Source organism: Protopterus annectens, chromosome 1.part2, assembly GCF_019279795.1.
Source record: "Protopterus annectens isolate FY-2018-M chromosome 1.part2, PAN1.0, whole genome shotgun sequence".
Classification (NCBI taxonomy): domain Eukaryota; kingdom Metazoa; phylum Chordata; order Ceratodontiformes; family Protopteridae; genus Protopterus; species Protopterus annectens.
The window spans coordinates 1,020,924,612-1,020,941,341 of NC_056727.1; the positions used below are offsets into that span (position 1 = coordinate 1,020,924,612).

Below are 16,730 nucleotides of genomic sequence, written 5' to 3' on the forward strand. Positions count from 1 at the left end.
AGGCCCTTTTCTGTCTTTAAGTATGTAGTTCCACAAAAGATTTCCACTATCTTCAATACCATCACAAACATCTGAGGCACAATAAGCCCCTGCATAACCCATCAAACCAACAAACAGGTCTGTCCTGAATGTTGACCATTTCATTGGACCATAATCTCATAAATAATGTTATTTTGTCTTTAACACCAACTGCCACTCTAATCATCTGTCCATACCTCCAGGATCCAAAACACTGAACGGGGGAGGGGGGTAGCCAGTACGCCTTAACTGTCTTGCAAAATATCTGCCATTCCAAAGAAAAACAAGTTACTTTCTCTTCTTCTCAGACATTGCAATCCCATCCTTGCCATATTATAAAACATAAAATGACCTTTGACCACCAGGCTTTGCATATTCTGGGTTTACTTCCTTCCCACAAAAATTGCCCTATTATTCTTGTACTTCCTTCAAATGAGTAGTAAAGACTGCAAACAAACAAAAAAAAAAAAGCCTGAACAGAAATAAAATATTGAGCAGTAACAATTATTTACCTATAACCTGCCTACAAATGGTAAGAAAAAAAAATTTCAACAAGCAATTCAACTCCTAATTTCTCCTATCAATGTCTTAAAGCCAGTTTCAATATCTTTGGTAATATCCTGTTTCTAACAATTATGAAAATTGTTCCTTTGGTTTGTTTTCTTTTCTACTGATGTATGAATACCCATGTCTTTGTTTAAAATTTGAGAATTTAATAAAGGTGTTAAATATAACCTTGAACATATTCAGTGTCGCTTTTATACCTACATATATACATTCTCTTTCTATCTTAAATAGGAAGTTATCTACTTTCTACAGAAAAACTGAGTTAGTCATATTCCTCCCATAAACATGAGAGATGTGCAAACAATCTGATACCTCTTTGTGTTGCCTTACACATCTCATAAAATGACTAAGCCATGCAACACAGTTCTCAGCAAGCTAAGCAGACAGAATCACCTAGGAGTTGGGCCCATGAATGCCATTATTTATAAACTGATTTGTCAGAAGCAGTTCCATGACAAAGGCAACTAAAACAAATAATGAGGGTAAGATTATTTAACCTCGCCTTGTATAGTTAAATGACTTTGACATTATATTACTAACACATACTCCAGATTTAGGATTCAGGCATAACAATTTGATGTTCCTTATGTAAATATCAGGTACTCTCTGAGGAGTAGTTAGGCCATTTGGAGTCCAGGGCATGACCCTCATTTGGTGCTCCCCTTACCAGAAGAGGAAAAAAAAAATTGAACAGCGGAGAATAACATCTTGACAACAACGTTTGAAAGAAAAAAACATAACAGACCAAGAGGAAGTCCAAACAGGAAGCTAAATTGAAATTTGAAAAAATTTATCAGTCATGTGATGCATAACCAAACATTGCTTTAGCAAGTTACAGAAACCACACAGTTAGGTGTCCTTTGTAAAATATAAAGAATTTAACATAAAACACAAGTGACATCATACTTATGCTGCATGGCATTTTAAAGCAGAATGGACACAATCATTACGTCCAGGTCCAGGGTATGGTATACCACTTAACAGTTGCTATACACTAATTACTAAAGTAGTTTGAATGCAACTAAACATATAAAGGACATAACACAAGCATTTCTCCAAGTGCATAGTACCTTTCTTCACCTCTTTCGCACATAGCTGATATACCTGATTAAATCATCGACACCATTCCCCACTCGGGTAGTACAGAAAAACTATCCAGCCTGAACATAAACCCTTACGTCATGAGATGGGTTGCCAACTGGCTTACAAACAGAACTTACACGGGAAGAATAGCGGGCTCCAGGTCCGACTCTAAACCAGTCACAAGTGGTGTCCCACAAAGCTCGGTCCTGGGACCCCTAATGTTCGGCATATACTTCTCAGAAGTACAGGCAAACACAGGAGGACTATGGCTAACCAAGTTCGCCGATGATTGCAAACTGGGAGCCATAATTGACTCTCCAGCTGACAAGGACATCCTCCAAAAGGGCCTTACTGAGATGGACACCTGGTGTCAAAGTCATGGCCTCAAGCTAAATGACAAAAAATGCATAGTCATCCCATTTGGGAAAAACAAGACACCCACGAATTACCACATAGGTGGCAGCCCTCTTAATACAGAATAGGTAATAAGAGATCTGGGGACCCAGGTAGATAGTAATCTCTCCTTTGACAATCATATTGCCAAAGTAGTTAGGAAATCCTTCTATGTGACCCATCTAATTACTAAAGGGTTCGCATCTAGAAATAAAGAGGTTATAGTATCCCTCTACTAGTCACTCATTAGACCCATGATAGAGTACAATGCCCCATTTGGGATGTACCTCACAAGACACTTCCAACAGCTGGAAAGACCACAAAAGTACCTCACCAAGAGGATTACTGGCCTTAAACATATGTCCTATGCAGCCCGATTGAAAAAACTCCGGCTGTACTCAATGGCATATCTCTTACTCAGAGGTGATCTCTGCCTGACTTACAAAGCCATGTCCAACTCAGAATTGATGGACATGCTCCACCTAAAGAAATCCAAGTCACTGCGAGTCATGCGCTCTAGTGAGCTAAACCTCACCACAACAATAAATAGAACATGCTGGAGGGATAGATTCCTGTCATAGAGACTCCACATGCTTTGGAACAAAATTCCAAACTACATCAGGCAGAGTCCCTCACTAACACTTTTCAAGAGAAACCTTGACGAGTGGATGGGTAACAGAAAATACACCCCTGGGATCACTTCATTGGCTCTGCTTGACAGAGGATCAGTTAATTAATCAATGGGGTGGTGAAAGCAGACATACTCTGGCTAGGCTTATAAATGCCCTTGAGCAGATAGCATAGTACCTACCTATGAACCTATAAACTGCGATTCAGTTTACCACACCATTAGTGCTGTAAGACCACTACATATAATCTAATCTCCTAATCTTATATGTCTCAATTAACTCTGCTAAACTAGTAGCAACTACTCCAGCACTTCTACTTCTTCCACTTTAACTTAGTTCGCCCTTTTGCATCCCAGTTATGTAACTGTCCATATATCTGGTTTGTTAGAAGTTCTGCATATATAGTTTGTCAGGGGGTCTGTGCTAACTGAAATGTTCACCATTGCCAGTAGTATGGAAGATGCTATAGTGCAACAACAGAGTTCTTAACAGAGAATGCCAGGACTGAATATGTTTAATGTCTATGCCTGCAGCCAAGGTCTCCATTCTACATGCATAAGAAATTCCATGTTCAGCTGTTTCCTCCATATTTTCACTGCCTTTTCTCACATTTAGGTAAAACACATGGCCAATAAAAATGAACAAGCAGATTTTAGTTTATAACATCAATTCAGAAGAACTCGTATCTCTTTCTCACCTACTCAAACAGCACAGCAGTATTCAATGAATGTCAAATCTGTAGAGAAATCAAGAAATAATAATAAACAGCAGCCTTGATGAATTAAGAATTCATATCTCAGATCTATTCCATTCCCCATAACACAGCCAACAAAGTCCCTATCTGTCCTATATAATAATAACAATAACCAGTATGGGATGTGGATACCCCACAATTTTGCCTCTATGAAACTCCTTAAAAGTCAGTTACCACTTCTCATCATAATCGGGTACAAATCCAGAAATAATAATTATTAAGTGCAATTCCACACTTGTTTATCCAAAAAGTCACCACTTTTACTTGATACTAAGAGGGACAAAACTAAGATTTCAGTCAAAAATCTGGGTCAAGTATGACTCTAAAACTCAGGAAAAAGTTTACTCATTTTTTGATTTAAATTTGAAAAAACACAAACCAAAACATTACTTCCACACTTCAGCTCCCCTGCTTGCAGCTCACCAAAAGAAGATAAGGAATGTCGCTCTAATTATAACTTCAAGTTCACAAGAGGCAATTGCCAAAAAAAATGTACAAAAGTTGGTACCACACTGATGCAGTTGCAGTCATTCATTATTAGTAATTCATTGTGTGCAAAGCCAAACTACCAGTGTACTACATTTTATTTTGATATATCCCAATCCACCATCACACAACAATTCAAATCCTGACTTTGGTCTGGATTTACTTTGAATTACAAACTGTTACCTGCTGAATTATTGCCTGTAGACAGAGAAGGAGAATGACAGGTCTGTTGTGTCACTCCTTTCCCTTTCTGTGAGTTTCAGGTCCCTAGTGTAAAAGACAGGCTTTCTGGCCATCCACTTACTCCAGTTATACAAAAAAAAAAAAATCAACTCTGGACATATTTTTTTAATTAAATGGCTACTACATCTAAATTCTTAATTCAGAACCACTTCTGCATATTAAGCATGACCATTAGCAGGTCAGATCAACCAATCCTATCTTTTATAACCCCCCAATGATTATCTGCCACCCAGTAGCCAAAAATGTTTTCAAACTGACTGGTTAAAAATTTATCATAAATTTTTAAGTCTAACTGAAACAAAAACATGGGCGTGAAATTTGAAGCAACTTGTTTGTCTTTACCTGCTTAAGAAACATACAGATTTGGCATACTCCAATTAGCTCTAAACGCCCACAGTATTTCTGCTTGCCTGAACTCCTGCAGCAAAATGAAGTGCTGCCTCCTCCTGCAATGTCTTATAAAAATCTAGTGTGACTCCATCTATCCTGGAGGCCTTGCCCGCTGTGAGCGTTTCAATATCCATACTGTCTTACTTAATAGAAACTGGAGACATCAACGTAGCATCTAGTGGTGTGGTTATTTGTGACAATCCTAACCTGTTTACAAAATTACAAAATCCTTCTTAACTTGGTAAAACTCATGTTTATGAAAGGAAAGACAATCTGATAATTTGTAGTCACTACACACACACACACACACACACATATATATATGTATACATACATATATTAGTGTGTGCGCACATGTATATTTATATAGTTAAATAACATTTTCATAAAGTCCATCCAAATTCCAAGCTAAAATGATCCAAGGGGAGGAGTTCTGTTTTAGTGATTTCTCAACCACTTGCTTCTATTGCCTTCCTCAATGCAAACAATATTCTTCACAACTCTCAGAACGTCAGTGCATTACAGGCCATAACAACCAAAATCTTTTTGCTTGTATAATTTACTGAATATACAAGTATTGCACTGCACACAGAACATATGTTTTTAATTTGAAGAAGTTACTATCACATCTGCATATCAAACACATTCCACATTGTACAAGCCACTTGTCCTTGTAGCATCCAACTTTTTTATAAAATAACAGCTGCTACACTTCCCAACTGAATGAACGACTCATGTTTTTTTTTCTGTAATACAGCTGAGCATAAAGCATGAATTATTATCTGCCTAGAATTTATCCTGCTTTAAAATAGTCAGATTTTGAATAGAATATCACATGAGCTCCTACCGTCTTGAATGTTTTGTGGCAAAATTACTTTTGATTGTTAATTTGCATCAGTCAATTCCTGGTTATCTTTATGAATACTTTTCACTAAGACCTCTGCTCTGGCCAGTCCCCCTCACCCTTATTTTTTGCACCTATGTTGTAAACCTCTTAAGTGTGTTAACCAAAAATGTTATGTGCACCTGTATCATGAATTCAACTTTTTAAATATTGATTGATTGATTGATTGATTTACATTTAATAACGAGGGAAGTCCAACTAGGATGGAGCCCATTTTCAGAGAAACTCAGAGAGAAAGTATTACAAAAGTTCCAAAGTATTACAAAATATTTTAAGAATAATAATTATACAGTCTTAAAAATAATGCAGTTATTTTTATATGAAACTGTCCTTAAGAGGGCATTTTGATATAACACATGATCCTTTACAAATGAAGGTTTAAGGTACTGCACAATGAAGATTCTAGTTTAGTTGGGTCTTTCTTATAGTTTTTACTTTCAAGAACTAGTGACAGGCAAATAAAGTTTTTCTTATTCTCGCTCTATTAAGAAATTAATTCCACAGTAAATGTTCAACTATTATTTAGTTTACTTCATGCTGAATATATTTACATTTTTCAACAAATCACTATCGACTTAGTATTTGTCAGGATGTCAAAGATCTCGCTTAGGATTAACAAGTAAATGTATTATGTTTGTAATGATGTTTTCCATTTCTAAAACATAATAAAAAAGAGAACTGTTAAAAAAAACAAAAAACAGGCAGTGTAAGTCAAAAGGTTCCTATTTAAAATCCTGGGTCTGCCAGAAACTTTACCACTTCACATGTCCTTGACAGAAAATATAAAATATGCACCAAAGAATTGTGATTTATATGCATGTTTATCTCCCATATTCAGTACAGCAGTCTTACTATCCTTGTAATCAATATTTGTCCTTACTCTATTAGTTGTTAATGAGTGTAGACAACATATATGTCCAAAGTGGTGGTCCTGTATTAAAACAAGACAACAACAAGTACATGGGGCACACTGAACATAGCTGGCATTGACAAATGCAAGGGTAATCGTCATGGGAACACTGAGCTTCTTTGCTGACATGGGAAGGGCTGTGGTCAGGGAAATATGGTATTAGGTGTACAGCTTTGAATATCAAAAGCTATCCTACTACAGGAGGGATATACAGTGAAAGCTGAAATATTTTATAAACAAATGGAGAAGGAGACAAGTTGCAAACTGATACCACTTAGTGATGTATGCCATGGAAGCTGAAAGAGACAGAGGTTATGATATGGCCCCACAAGCTTACAAAAGCATGTGGAGTCTGTAGTACTGAAATTTAAAATGGGGCAGAAGAAAGATAAATTAACACAAAAGTGAAGCAGACGGTTGCTTATAGAGGATAAGACAATGGGAAGAGAAGGTGGGAAACATGAAAGATAGAAAGAGAAAAAGCAAATGTGCTTCTATTGCAGAGGGGGTGAACATGTTGTGATTGGCTTAGGTGCGCAGTTATATGGAACTCGTATGTTTATGTATTATTAAGTGAATGGTTGGAGTATTATAGCTAAGAAAAAAGTCATCAGTAAGAAAAAGTTGCAAGAAGTAATATGGTGTGATCAATATGAATTCTGCTCTCTTTCAGCATTTTCAACAGATTCACTAAGTTGACATCACTACTCACTTGAAACTGTGTATCATTTGGCCATTTCCTTCACAAAGAGTTGTGTCTTTTGCAGCAGCAGCAGTTAGAAGTTTAAGTACTTCAAGAATGCACCTAATTAAAGCGATACTTTGTAGAAATAATACATTAAGCAATGTTTAAGCAATAGAAGCCTGATGACTCTGGATTTTAATTTTTTCCCACTTAAAAGGAGAAGGTGAATCCAGCATTAAATGTTAGAATGCTGTTGAATATTAAAGCACTGGCACTTTAATATTGCCAAAGTGAAGTAACATGTATTGCCACAAATTTGCATTCATTTAGAAAAAAATACAAGAAAAAACTAGCAAAGCTAGAGTTTTCACTGTGTTATTCCTAAAACCTCTTGTAAAAGAGGATTATGGGATATTGTAAAATCTGGCAGCTGCGACTTATGTTTATAATATTCTGAAGCCAATGTATTTAAACACAAAACAGCAGGAAAAGAAAGTTAAATTAACAGCATGACAGAGTTGTCAGATTGCATATTTACTTTGAAGTGATGTTTACCTGAATATTGAATTGCAAATCCTTGTTTGCTTGTAAAGAAGTCAGTCTTGAATTCGAGTGTAACTGAATTAAAGGTGCTGTGGATATCATTTGGGAGCTGTGAACCACTAATTTCCTTTAGAAGGATTCCAGTTTCCAAAGATCCATCCCATATCTTCAAAACATCGTGGTGTTCTTCTGTACTGAAGAGTGCAAAGTGTAGTCTGTAACATAAATAAGAACAATTAAAATGCAGTTTGAAAAATTAGTAAAATCTACACACAAATATGACAATTATAGGGGACATGGCAGACCAGTCTAAACAACAAATTCTCTAAAAGTGAGTCCTTCCTTAATCTCAAAGACAGCATTTGTGTAACTACAGAAACTTAGTTCTGGCCTAGTGATACCACTTCTTGTGTTGCAGGGTAAATGCACGTCATGCTTTCGGATGTACCAGCAGCTATGAGGGAGTATCTATATTTATTTGTAATCCTCATTGTCTCTTAATTGTCAAAACCACTACAAGGGTAGTACAGAACACATGCCTTACACTGACTCCTCACTGAAGCAAGTCAGCAGTGGTCACTGAAAAAACATTGGATCCATGGCCTACAAAAGAGATGACTCACTGGAACTGCAAACTCCCCATCCCCCAACCACTTAATACTACTGCAGACACCCCTCCACATCTGTAATACTTGGGAGTGGGTTAGGAGGTGTGGTTTAAGGGTATATAGACACAACAGGGAAACAATATTTTCCTGAATGAATATTCATAGATTCATACGTTCATACTAGCCTGTTGACTTAGTGGACCATTTCTAGCTTAGCAAACAATTCCTGACATTTACCAAGACATTTACCAAGACACAAATTAATACCAGACCAGACCATGACCTAGATGCATCCCCTTCCCATAGAGCTAGAGGGGACACAATGGGGGGGGGGGGTATACTTGTGAATGACAAATCCCTCATCCAAGTTACATGTAAAAAGGGTCATGTGGCTACTCTGCTTAAACTCTAAAGGAGTCTATTTCATAAATGATGTATTGCCTGTGAAAGATATTTATCCTGCTAACAAGTCCTTTTTATATTTCAGTGGAAAATTAGGTATTTTAAATAGGTGTTTAGCCTGGTATTAGGTTTGTCGATGTGTTAAGCGGTTACAAAGAATAGGATTTTTCAAGGTTTCATACACAAGGCATTAGGAAATGAAAAGCATAAGAATGCTTTAAGATGGTAAGTGTAACTCAAGGTAGACATATCCTTGATTATTTTTGTGGAAGGAAATGCTGCAGTCTATCCAGATGGGTTATATGCCTAATTAAGAACATATCGAAGGGGACATTATATTCTACTACAGGTCTGACAAATGAGAAGTATAGCTGGGGAGAGAGGGTTGAAGACTTTCTTGGATCTAAAAGATATGTTCCATGTGATTAGTCTGGCTATATAAAGGACTTCCTAATAACCGTGGCCACATGATTGTCAATGAGGGTGCCCAAGTCCACAAAGATGAGTCAGTTTTTAGAGGGCTGTCACCTCTTTCATCAGCTCAGTAGTACTGGCATTTGTCAAAAGATACAATGCTACACTTTTTGACATTTAATTTGAGGTCATGGTCTACGAACCACTTGTTAGCAAGAGTTACGCTCTCCTGCAGAATACATAAGTCATCTGGGGTATTTAGACAGCTCCAAGTTTGCAGTCATTGGCAAACTTTATCAACCGTAGGCCTTTGATGCCTGCTTTAATGTCAGAGAAGTAGATATCAAACAGGAGTGTTCTTAGGACTGTTCCCTGGACACCGCTGGTAACCCATATTTTAGTTAAAAGAGTACACCTACAATTCTAGGAGAATAGGTTTTGCTAGCTAATCAGTTTGCTATCCAACAGGTATCATAGGGTTTACATTTAATTAGATTAGCTTATCAATGATGCCCAAGTGTGGAATGGTATTCAAGGCTTTGGCCAAATCCAGTAATGCTATGTGAACTGATTTTACTGAGTCTAATGCCATAGTCACTTCTTAAAAAGTCCACTGGGTACAAGACACAGGATCTGCCTTAAACAAACTCATATTGGTTTGGGTCCCATTTGTGAAGACCACCTAGGTCCTTTTATGAGGTGCATAATGATGCAGTCTAATTTGCCTATAGTTGCCCGGGTCAGTTATGGGTCACAGATTCCATTCAAACATATTTAGGGAGCTAGGAATTTTTCTTTCTTTCTAGTTTAGCTGCACTTTATCTTTGTTTAACTGAGTAATGTAACACAAGATACTGAATGGCCATTACAGATGCATTAAACAGAAATTGAAAAATTTGATTGGATTTTATTTATTTTTTTTATTTTTTTAATTCTGTGGTAGAGACCTCAGGCAGACATGGTATAACAAAAGTAAAGATAACAAAGGACTGTATGAATCTTTTATCATCTTTCTGCTTAGATAAGCAGTGAATGTATGTACATGGATAATATATTTTGCTAAGAATGGTCAGGAATGATGAACTGTAAATCAACAGTATCTCAGTATTAAACATATTCAGTCAAGTTGTAATACTTCCATAGCTTTCCACTTTTGCTCCCTTTTTACAAACTCACCTGTATAACACTTCAATTTAATTATCACTTTATTACAACAAGTCCTTTCCAGATCATTTGTAGACATGGTATAAGCTGTAATGACAAGGATAAATGCAAAATAAGTAGTTTGGAGCATCCAGTGAGCCAGTTTTTGACACATAAAAGGAAATGAGAGCACCCAGGAAAAAAGTCACAACATGCAAACTCCCCACAAAGACAAACAGCAAGAGGGTAACACTGAAACTGGTACCTTGCTTCTATGAGGCGGAGCTCTTATCCATTATTCCACCATGCTGCCTTACCTTCAGAACACTATATCGGCTAACTAGGTCTTAACCACTAATCCCTACTTGTCCATCACGCTGCCATAACAAATAGACTAGACCAGCTAACTAGGTCTTAATCATTACTCCAGTATGCTGTCTTACCTTAAAAGTGAGTAGACCAGCTAACTAGTTCAAGAGTCTGACTGCAGACCTAAGAAAAATTTTGCACCTGCACTGAAATATAATTTTATTTACCAAAGAAAACTATTACACTTTGCACCGGTTGTGCAGCATTGCACATCACTTCCAGCGGTGCTCTACGTTCTGATCCTTCTGGATCGCTACAGGCACAGCTCCTTTTAGTTATTCTTTAGTGCTAAAAATGAGGCTAAAGTAACAAATGCTGTATTAATCTCTCAATATGGTTTTGTTACTACTAAATGTTGTTCTATCAATGCTGAGTACTGTTTTGTAAATAGTTTCATTGTAGTTATTGCTCTGAATGTAATGACTACTGCTTTGTAAATATTTAACATCATACTGTAACCTGTGAAGATCCTCTCATTCATTTTGAAAGTGCCCTAGTTTGTGGATGAAATAGCATTCTCTGATCAGGCGGCTTACACAGCTATCAAATAAATCAATAAAGAAATAAAGTATCTCTCACTGTTCTTTCCTTAAAATCTATCTTTCTCTTGACAAAAGTACTTAGTTCAGTTTGAAGTGTGTTTAGCCTCTGTACTCTGCAAAATCATTGAGAGCTTCACTAATAATTTATACTGTCTAATTACTACAAAGTAATTGCCTACTGCACCCAACGTTTTTCCAGTGTTTTCTATGCCCCCTCGTCATTTTTTTACACTCTGTAATATTACTGAATACTGTGTTTTAACATAATTTATGAACCTTTCAGCCACTACATAATCACATATATTCTTGTGCTGCATCCTGCTTTTTCATATTAAATATTTCCAGTTGTATTTCAAGTGGTAATAGGATTATGTATTTACCTAATATTTCTTATTCTTATTTTGTGTTTATTATAAAATCTATTTTGTTTCTTCTCATCACATACACACCTCAAGAATGTTAGCTATTTAAAACAAAATAAATGTAATGATCACTCACTGTTTAGCTATATTTTAGACAATTTTCAAAATAAATTATTCTTATATAAAAGTAAGCATTTGGAAGACTGTTCTTGCTTTTCAGTAACTGACAGATCTGGCTGTTTATAGAAATTAAAGATTATGATTTTGAGTGTGTGCTCTCGCCTTTGGCTGGTACATCCAATGCTATAATGATCAGTTTCAGTCAATGAAATTCTAAGTTATACCACTGAAATGCTAAGTGTATCTAGAGTTCCTGGCAAAGACTGTAATTCTCTTCACTCACAAGATCATCACTGTCTAAAATGGGTACTGCCATGACAAAGTTGGATACGGGCCACCAGAATGAATGTAAATGAGTCCATTAAGAACATAAGGAACAAACAGAAGTCGACACACGCCTGCAGTGTGAACATTTCTCGTATAGTCAGTAGATTTCATTGCTAATGCCTTATACAAGATGTAAATCCAAGTAATCAAATCTGTCCTTCAATTCCAGAAATAGAATTCTGATTGATGTTACTTAAGATGCTTTTGCTCAAAAGAAATCCACTTAACATAAAGAGCCTCACCTTTCCCAGTCAACCATTTTCCATTTATAGATATGTCCTTGAATCCTGAGATTTTTCTGGTATATCATAATAGCCTTTACGCTAAGGCTTCACAAGCTTTTAACATGCATCCCTGTGTAAACTAGCACAGGGAGTGGTAAAGAGCAGGGTGGGTGAGATTCAAAAACCAGCATGATTGCTCAATGCTCAAAACAGAGTTGTATACAGCACTTGCTAATTATGACATAATGACACAGAAATAAGGAACCCTATGCAAATGAGACACAGATTATGCAAACAAAAGAGTTCAGAACAACCAAATGTTTAGACATGTACAAAAGAGCAGCATTGCATGGCAGAGCATACTCATTTTGAATGGCGCAAATTCATGGTACACAGCAAGAGCCATGTTAAGAACGTGACAGCAACAGCAGTAGCAGTAGCACATTGGCATGTCCTGTAAGTTGCTATTAGAGCTACTGCCCTCAATGTAGAATATTGTGGTCCTCCGTTCTACTGCAGGAGACAGAGACAACTGACATACCACCAGCTCACGCACTAACAGAATGAGGACCATTTCTGATTAGACAAGGATATCATAAGAGACCTGGTCAGACTGAATCACCCACAAGTAGAACTGAGGGTGATCCATGCTATGCCTGTTCCTATAGATATAAAGGTACATGTAGCTTAACCACCCTGCCATAAGAACTTTCAAGCAACTTTCCAGGGATACATTATGTATACCACAGGCATTACTCACACAAATCCTAAAACAGTTCCTGAGTATAATGCTGCAGCATGGGCAGGACCATATCATAGCTCTCTAGTATACCAGGGGTGAGAACCAACACCACATGGGCTTTTTATAATGTAGCCCATTTCTTTGTGGTCCTAAGAGTCACAAATTGCATACATACTTCTGTCAAGACATCACCTTCTGCAGAGAGCCTGCGATACACCAAAATAAATGTTTTCCACTCTTACAGTTGCCAGATAGTCTGAAATGCCCATGGCATTATTTATAATGTAGCTATGTATCTCCAGTGCAGTTCACATGATTTATGCATTTGTCACATGTCTGACCTATACCAACAGTTCCTGCAAGGTGTCTTTACATAGGTTCACCTTGCTGGTAGTTGCACACACAAGCTAGATAGATAGGTCTATATACATATGTATCATGCAAGAAAGAAGTAGGCCACGTGTAATATTGTGTGTGTTGTGAGCTGCAGGGGATGTCAGATATGTCCTATAGCCCTGATGATGACCCTGGTATGTAACCCCAAGACCATTCAGGGAATGGCCTACAGAACGCCTACACAGAACTGCAAAACATAGTGCTGCATGTTTGCAAACTACTAAATGGATGCTTTCCAGGCCTACATACCTTAGCAGGGGAAATGTGATATAGTCCAGACATATGCAACAGGATTTTTGTTCTGTGCACCATGCTGCACAAAATGGCATTACACAAACAGATGGAGCAGCATAACATCTTAGCAAGTACTTCCATACCAGCCATAGCTGCAGCAAAAGGGCAGAGTGGAGAGTCAGGAGAGGAATATGCAGCAAGAGAACCACAGCCAAGGCAGCTGTGGAACAATATATATGGCAGTACTGGCAAAGATGTGGCATCTGGCCCATAGCTATCAGGTATGACAGGGAAAACACATGCAAAAACTAAGGTGATCTCATACCCCGGCTACGACCGGGAGTGCATGGACTGGCTACACTATCCATACAATATCATCTTACCCATACTAGTTAAGGAGATGAGCATGGCATGGCCATTATTACTTATGCAGCTGGGAGGGCACAATGATAAGTGACTGAAACACTGTAATATGGGGTAGGATCATGGGAGGAGAACATGGTAGCTACATTCTCTGAATGGATTTGGGGAGTCAGGGAACATTTTTTACAGTGATGGAGTCAAACTTCCAAGACTGTGTTGGGTTATGATGACAGTCCTCACTGTAGTCTATGGCACATGTGTTGAGCCTGTTGACCATTGTCAGCCACGATCAGGACAATACCAGCGACAGGACAGCAGGTCATTTGCTCATCTGTAACTGGTTTGCATTTGTACGCTGTAGATATGTCTCAACATTTGGCCCTGGAGCCCATGCCCCCTTATAAAATTTTGCATAGATATTTGAATAGCTTGGAGTCTTGGCCACACTGTAATTGTACAAGATTTAGTATTTAAAAAATGAAAGTTATTCTCTTTGTCCCAACTAATAGGGAATATCTGTCTGCTATTGGTGAGCTCAATTTTGCCAAAAAAAAAAAAAAAAAAAAGTAGATGGTATAAGTGATTTGGGCATAAAAATCGATAGTTTTCTGATTTTTGAACAGCATTTAAGGTATATTGTTACTATGAAATTAAAAACATCTTACATAGAATAATCAGTCATGATTATAATGTGCTTATTCCTTTATATAAAGCTGTAGAAAGATCATTAATATTGTATGGTGCTTCTGTTTGATGTTTCTCCTATTCACAAGTAGTTACATTAGAGAGAATGCAACAATATTACCCTAAGCAAATTAAAGAAGTTAGGGACCTGATTTGTAAGAAAAGACTGGATAGTTTATTTTTATTTTCCTTTGCTGGCAGACTTGTGAGAGGAGACCTGATTATCATGTACAAATGTGCTTGTATTGGGATTAATGCTCTGTTACGTAAATATGAGACAAGAAATAGTCTGATTCTTGAGACTGACTCTGACCTTCACTGAACATTTTGTGTGCTTTTTATTTATTTTTTATTTTATTTTACATTTGTTGAGTGGGAGAGTCCGACTGGATACATATCCATTTTCAGTGGAGGCCCGGGGAGAAAAGCTCCAACATACATACATACAGAAAAGAATATTGAACATAAAAAGCTTATTGTTTCCAGATTCATTCAAGCCAGCTAGTTATACAGATACATTAAAAAATGCTGATAATAGGTTTAGTACATAAACGCTACCTCTTAGTGAGGTTCTACGTTACATACAATGGATAGATATTTACATATTTACAAATGGTATACTTTTTGATAGAGGTGCCTTCATGCAGACAGAGTCAGTCAACGAAGTAAGGAGTTGAATCTAGAAGGGTTTTAGCATAAACTTTTAGAGGAGTGGGCTAAGCAAGGCTAGTGCATTGATAGATATTTCTATAATAGTACTGGAATATGGTGGAGTTTTTCATTCAGAAGAGTGGAATCATTAAGTCCTTTAAGACTTCTTTGAGTGGTTGAGAGATTGATTCCGTTTTTTTTTTGGGTGGTGGCAAACTCTTTGAAGAATTTTCTAGGCTGTGAGTTTGCATTTCATGAACACTGAACAGTGCATTCACATGGTTTTCTGTGTTCACATTTTGAACCCCCATTACCTGCAGGGACAGCAAATGGCACTGTTTCATGGCATCATTGTGGGATATCTGTTATGTATCCACCATCCTATCTGCCTCACACTCCCTAATATTCACCACAAGGCATGTTGCTGCTGCTGAGATACTTTATCAGGCAGGACTCCTACCGTACCTCTGGGAAGCACCACATATGCAGAGGTATTTCTGAAATTCCTCTACTCTGAAATTTTAAGGTTGTAAGTGGCTAGTCAGAATGGTGGTTATGCTAATTAAGTCAGTTGGCAGCACACTCTGTGAATCTCTGTCATTGTTCAATGCCCTAATCGGCACATAGTGTGCACACTGCAGTGAACATGAAGCATAACAACTGTATGCTCACACATTTGGTATGTGTACTAGCATATTGCTGAGCTGCAGCACTACAGAGGCTACTTCAGGGCCTGGAGAATTCAGGACTCCAGTTTGCTGTGCCAGGAATACTAAGATATTCCTGTTCTTTCTGCATAGGAACTTCACGGAGTGCTGTTGGGTTAACTACACAGACACTGCAGAAAGTGGGTGCAATGTGGAACTATGTGGTGCTATATTGCATGTATGACTGTGTTGGGGGTAAAAAGGGATTTAAAAACACAGGAGAGTGCGTCTCATTATTGCATTGACTTGAAGGTTCAGTTCTAGATAGTGTACTGTTTGACAGAGTTAATGCATATTTTGTGGTCTGGCAGCTGGCTCAGAGTGTTTAGACTGTGAACTGTAGTTGTTGTGGTACAGGATTTGAGGCCTTTCTTGGGGCTTAATAAAATATTTATTTATTATTTATGTATTTATTATATAAATAGCCTGCATCCGTTACTTTACAAGCGACCCTTAATTCCACTTGAAGCCCACCTTCTCTTATCTGGTATAGAACCTTACTCCTTACTATCTCTCCCTTCCTTCCTCCCTTTCTAATTCTGTCCAGCATCCACAACATCTTTCTTATGTCCATTCCTCCAGCCAAACCTTACTTTTTTTTAGACTCTTCTCCCCTCCATAATACATGCTAAAGCTTTACCTAGCTTCTTATCATTAGTATACTGAACTCTACCTTCACTGATTGTCTTCTTTCCTTTTTTTACAGCCAGAATGGTTGAGTTTTCCCTTATCTTTCATATTATTTCATATATATCCTATAACACCCGCTACGATTAGAATTTTACTTTACCGATGACCCTCCCATTCCCATGATCCTTTGCATCCTTTAAAACCCTA

General features: G+C 37.5%; 1 protein-coding gene across 1 annotated transcript in view; it reads right to left on the reverse strand.

Moving 5' to 3' along the window:
* Positions 1-16,730, reverse strand: part of LOC122792225 (CUB and sushi domain-containing protein 1-like) — a 3,080,606-nt gene that overhangs the window by 1,869,243 nt on the left and 1,194,633 nt on the right. The window contains exon 21 of the mRNA XM_044059969.1: positions 7,618-7,820. Within this exon, the coding sequence (XP_043915904.1) occupies positions 7,618-7,820 (203 nt within the window). The remainder of the gene's footprint in view (positions 1-7,617; positions 7,821-16,730) is intronic.